At 37.3% G+C, this 5,396-nt stretch overlaps 1 protein-coding gene across 1 annotated transcript; it reads right to left on the minus strand.

Moving 5' to 3' along the window:
* Window positions 1-784: 784 nt before the first annotated feature.
* LOC136777826 (uncharacterized) lies at window positions 785-2,171 on the minus strand. Its single transcript, XM_066734417.1, has 3 exons — window positions 2,166-2,171; window positions 1,828-2,005; window positions 785-1,713 (listed from the first exon to the last, which is right to left on the minus strand). The coding sequence occupies exons 1-3, from the start codon at window positions 2,169-2,171 to the stop codon at window positions 785-787; spliced, it is 1,113 nt and encodes a 370-aa protein (XP_066590514.1).
* Window positions 2,172-5,396: the final 3,225 nt, after the last annotated feature.

A 5,396-nucleotide genomic window follows, 5' to 3' on the forward strand; every position in this document is an offset into this window, starting at 1 on the left:
CGTGTTTCGAAGCGCTGCTATCCCATCTGTCGGCCTAAATTATTTTACAATATAAATAAGAAGATAGAAACTGAAAAGGAAAATGATGGAAATGAAACAGTAGTTTCAGAACAAAAAGAAGAAGTATTACAATTAAAGAGGAAACATTATGCTTTAAAAGAAGAACAAGCCAAAGAGAAAAAAGAATATTTATCACAAAAATTAAAACAGAATGAAAATAAAAATGCGGCTATAATAGAAATAGAAAATAAAAAATTAAAACTGTTAGAAAAGTTGTTACAAAAAGATACTTCGTACTCAGAATAGATATGGTTATTGACTTTATATATTTTATTAGTTTATAGATACTTTTTAAAAATATTTTATAACTCTTCTCGTTATGCAAAACATTATTATGCTTATTTGATTTCTTTTTATTTCATATATTTATAATTACCAAATTAGTTTCGCTTGTCTTAATATTTAAAAGTATTGATCTACTACAGATCTTTTGTTAAATAAACCAAACAAAAAAATGACTTTTACATTTAATGACATAGCTATAACATTTTTGTGTTAATTTTGATAAAGAATTGTTAATTTAATTTTTAGTTTGTGTATAATGTATTATTTGTCCGTTAAGAAAACTAAGAGCCATTTATTAAATATTGTTAAGTCATTTATAGTAACCTACATAGATAAAAATAAATATAACTTTTATTTATACTAAAGTATTATAGTTTTTTAATAGGATATATACAGTTAAGGAATATCAAAGCTCTAAGGCATTTTTACATCTAATACATTAATATATAAATTTATATTGAAGGGGAAATAATTCTCTAAATAGTAGTGTTCGGCGATCTATAATTTCATTTCCGCTATTTATTTCTTCACTACCGACGTGAACAAAATTAGTATCATTACATTGTTCAAAATTAAAATTACTGTTTTCTGAAATACAAAGATTATGCAAAACACATGCTGCTACTACACTATCAGTTATAAAGCCTATTTTACGATATTCTGTGAAAAATTTTAATCGACGAAATCGCTCTTTTAAGAGGCCAAATGCTTGTTCAACGACAATTCTTGTAGATGAGTGCCTATAATTGAATTGATGTTGTTCTTCAGATAGATGTCCATTATCTTTAAAAGTTGGTACTACCCATGATAATGATGAGTACGCTGAGTCGCCCAGTAAAAATGTTTTTCCGGGAAATAAAGCAGCTTTGTGTACAGTTGCTGTATCATACAAAAGACTTTTTCTAAAAACATGAGCATCGTGCAGAGAGCCTGGTTCGCCACAATAAATATTTCTGAAACGCAAATCACAATCTACTACTGCCTGCAAATTTATCGAGAAAGACTTTTTCCGATTGCAATAAAATCGTGCATCAACAATAGGTTTCAGAATTCCAATATGAGTAGAATCTATTGCTCCTAAAACACTTTTTAATCCCTTTTTTGATCTAAATTTATTAACAATTACTGGAATTACTTGTTCAGATGGCCAGACTATAACTTCGTCAGATTTTGTCACGAACCAAGCTGCAACTCTTCGAAGAATTCGAAATACAGAGGATATAGATATATAAAACCGTTCTGATATAGTTCTCAATGGCTCCGTATTTGAAATGTACCATAAAAAAACATAAAAGCTAAGCTTCGCACATATTGGCCTTGTACCAGGTGACTGTCCACTTATTGGAATAAATCCAGATTCTTCTAACTCTGCGATTAAACTTAATGACGTACTTCTACTAATTCTTAAATTTTATATATATTCAATTTCGCTCCATGAATCTAAAACTTTTAAATATTTGTGAAAACGAAGTCCATTTGCACCATTTGACATATAGAGCAATAATGGTAACAGTAATGAATCTGCATTATTCTCTTCTTCAATATTTTCTGCTTCACTATTTATGCTATTCCTTGATGATATACTACTTGAGCTAGATGAACTGTTGGAGTTGCCATCATTTGAATATTCCATTAAAAACAAAACAGTAATTTTATTATTCTACATAGATATTTCTTTAGCACATATGGAACAAAAAATATAAAATTAATACTCTTTCTTTTTTATAATATGTAATTAGTGTATTTAAATTTAGGTTATGTGTTTAGTGTTGTCAATTTTTATTTTCTTTTTATAAAAATGAATTCTCCTAGTCTCCTACTTCCATGTTTTTATTACTTCTTTCGCACCAATCAGGACATATGACAGTAATAGAGGGATTAAAATAAAATCATATATACTATAATAAAATTTGATGCATTCCACTTCATTTTCTATAATCTGTTAACATTATGTTACACGGTGTCACAGTGTGTCGATCTTAGTTCATTTGAGTCGTTAAGTGAAAAACGGCCTTTCCCTTTCTTTACAAATCAACGACTTAGCCCGTAACATTCTGAGTTAGGCAACCCTCTAGTCTTGCCGGCCTATAGCAGCGAAACAGCTGGCTCCAATTACAACCCTCGATCAACCATCCACGAAGACGAGGAAGACCAATCACACCAACCCTTGCAACTTATCTAAGCCCGGAACTCACCATGATCATCATCCTGTGCCTCTTCACCATTTTCACCGAGGCACCTGCTTCTCCCCACTACGAAATCACCCGCTTACGTCATAATACCGGAGTTTATTTTGAGAAAATTGCCACTCTTCAGTACTACTCCAAACAATGGTGACTCGCTAGTACTCTCGACATCCAGGGCTTATTAGCCCACCAACCTGACCCAGTAGCCATTAAGGGGATGCATTGCGCGTTGTGAAAGTACTTCCAAATTATCTGCTACAATTTTAAAAATTTGAATATATTCATAGGGACCAAATTGGCTCGTATTGATCTGTTTAATTAACGTAAAGACTTATTTTTCGGATTAAAAACAAAAAAATTTAAATCGGATATTAATAATAATATTTTATTTCCCATCAATAATTTCGAAAAAGGGTGCCTTTACGACACTGCGTCAAACTTCAACGAATAATTTAAGACCAACAAGAAGCAAATATTTCCATAAATGTAGAAGATTTTTTGGAAATACTATTGTAGCGCAACAAGGAAAAATGTGCAAATTTACCATTGTTGCGCTAGAATAGTATTTCCAAAAAATGTTCTACATTTATGGGAATATTTGCTTCTTGTTGGTCTTAAATTACTCGTTGAAGTTTGGCGCAGCGTCTTAAAGACTCCCTTTTTCGAAATTATTGATGGGAAATAAAATATTATTATTAATATCCGATTTAAAAAATTTTTTTTTGTTTAATCCAAAAAATAAGCGTTTACGTTAATTAAGCAGATTAATACGAGTCAATTTGGTCCCTATGAATATTATCAAATTTTTAAAATTGTAGAAGATAATTTGGAAGTACTTTCTCGACGCGGAATGCATCCCCTTAATCAAGCATACCAAACTTCCTGCAAAGTGGCTGGAAACTGCATCGGAAGCGAAAATATCGCGGCCATCTTACAGCGCATAAATGATACCCAACAGTACAACAACATCCTCCATCAAGGTATGGGTGTGCCACAAATTAGCCGTGCCGCCGATCGGCCCCTCTGAGTTTCATCGGAGGGCTCTCTAAAAATCTTTTCGGTACCCTTACCGAAGAAGGCGGGCAATATTACCTTTCCGAAATGGCGAAACTTCAAGAGAAGGCAGTTCGAACAGCCCAGCTTCTAGAAAACCAGACCCACATCGTTCAGTCGGAATTTGCCTACTTACACGACCACACCACAAATCTTACCATATCCACCCAAGCACTGCAAAATCAAACCATTCGACTTGCAGCAGCTTTTAACAAAAGAGATGAGGACCTCGAACGACTAGCCTTCGTTGATGCCTATGAGAGATGGCTCTTGGGAATTGAACATCAGATCGAACAGTATCACTCCAGCGTCCTACTTCTAGTAGACACCGTCCTACTGGCCCGCCAAGGATCTATTCACCACGCCATTTTTTCCCCTGACAACCTCTTTCGGGTACTGAAAGAAGCTGTACAGGAAACCAAACTGGCGATGCCCTTCAACGATATCGACCTGCACATGGAGAACATTCAAGGCCTCTCTCGACTCCACGTACGCTGCCAGCAAGGCTCCCTGATCATTATCCTCGAGGTTCCCCTTCCGGCCAATGAGTACCACCACGTTTACCGAACTCATCCCTATCCCATGCATCAAAATCATGAAACAAATCGCACCTTATCCATGTTCATCCAACCACCCCAACCCTACCTCTGTGTCTCCTCCCCCGCTAAATATTATTCCTTCCTCTCCCGAGTTCAACTGGCACCTTGCTTCCACAAGAAAACAATCTTCCTGAGCCCTTCCGGCCCTCCGCTCCGGCCGATCCATTTCAATCAGGAGTGCGAAGTAGGTCTCCTATTACATCATGAAGCTACAAATTGGGACCAGTGTGATGTACGTCTGGCAGCCTCTTCGGGCAGTTACCGGACACAGCTGGAGACCCCGGGAAGTTGGCTCTACTCCCTAGCATCCAAAGAGGAACTCCGAGTAGACTGCGAGGGAATGCTGCAGAATTCGGAAATCCTTACAGGAAATGTTATTATACGCCTGGAACCGGAATGTCGAGCAGAAACAAATACCGTGCGCGTAGAGGCCCTGCACACCATCTCCTCAGCGCGCACCGAACACTTCGAGGCTTTAACATCATTACTTTTACTGGAACTGCTACCAACTCCCAAGAAACCAACACTGCAAAAACTATTCCAGATCCATCCAATCGTGCAGTAGCCCCTCCTGGATCGGGCCCACAGCTCCAACAGCATAGCCCTCAAGGACATCGAACACCAAGCCCGGGATCTTCAACGCCAGGACGACTTATTTCAGACATCTCGTGTTTGTGAAATTCAACCCAATTGTTATTCCGCTGGCTGGAATATAAGGAGGTTGGGCAAATAAACTAACTGCTATAGGTTCATCTGACCTTAACAAATTTTATTGTATGGTCCTTAATTTACGCCTAAAAAAAACCCTGCCAATTAGGGAAAAAAAGCAATTAACCTTAATACCAGGATTAGTACAAACCACTAATTCGTCGCAATCACATATACAAACCTGGAGATCTCTTCACCCCGGCAAGCCAATACAATAACTTTTTTCCTCCGAATAATGTCCTGGTAGATGACTCTCTACACCTCCGGCAAAGCGTTCCTTTCGTCGGTGTGCACACCACGCAAACTTTACATTCCCGTTCAGAAACTTAATCGTTACGCACGTAATCCTTCTTTCCTCTCCGAGCTCCACGGTTCCAGTGCCACCTCACTCTCTCTCTTCACTCACTTCTTACTCGCCCGCCACCCTTCCGCCTGTTTCCTAGGGTCTTGAACGGACTCGCTTGACCGCCAAATTCAAATACGTGTCATACTCAACATCAGGGAC

The sequence above is a fragment of the Prorops nasuta genome, unplaced genomic scaffold, assembly GCF_024137725.1.
Source record: "Prorops nasuta isolate Cenicafe-Biocafe unplaced genomic scaffold, Cenicafe_Pnas_1.2 PNAS00012, whole genome shotgun sequence".
NCBI classification, from domain to species: domain Eukaryota; kingdom Metazoa; phylum Arthropoda; class Insecta; order Hymenoptera; family Bethylidae; genus Prorops; species Prorops nasuta.

Bases quoted from the DNA above. Each gene is read 5' to 3' on its own strand.
- LOC136777826 (XM_066734417.1), bottom strand. The intron at 1,714-1,827 runs GTGCAAATGGAC...GTTTAATCGCAG, and splicing joins ATTGCTCTATATGTCAAATG to AGTTAGAAGAATCTGGATTT.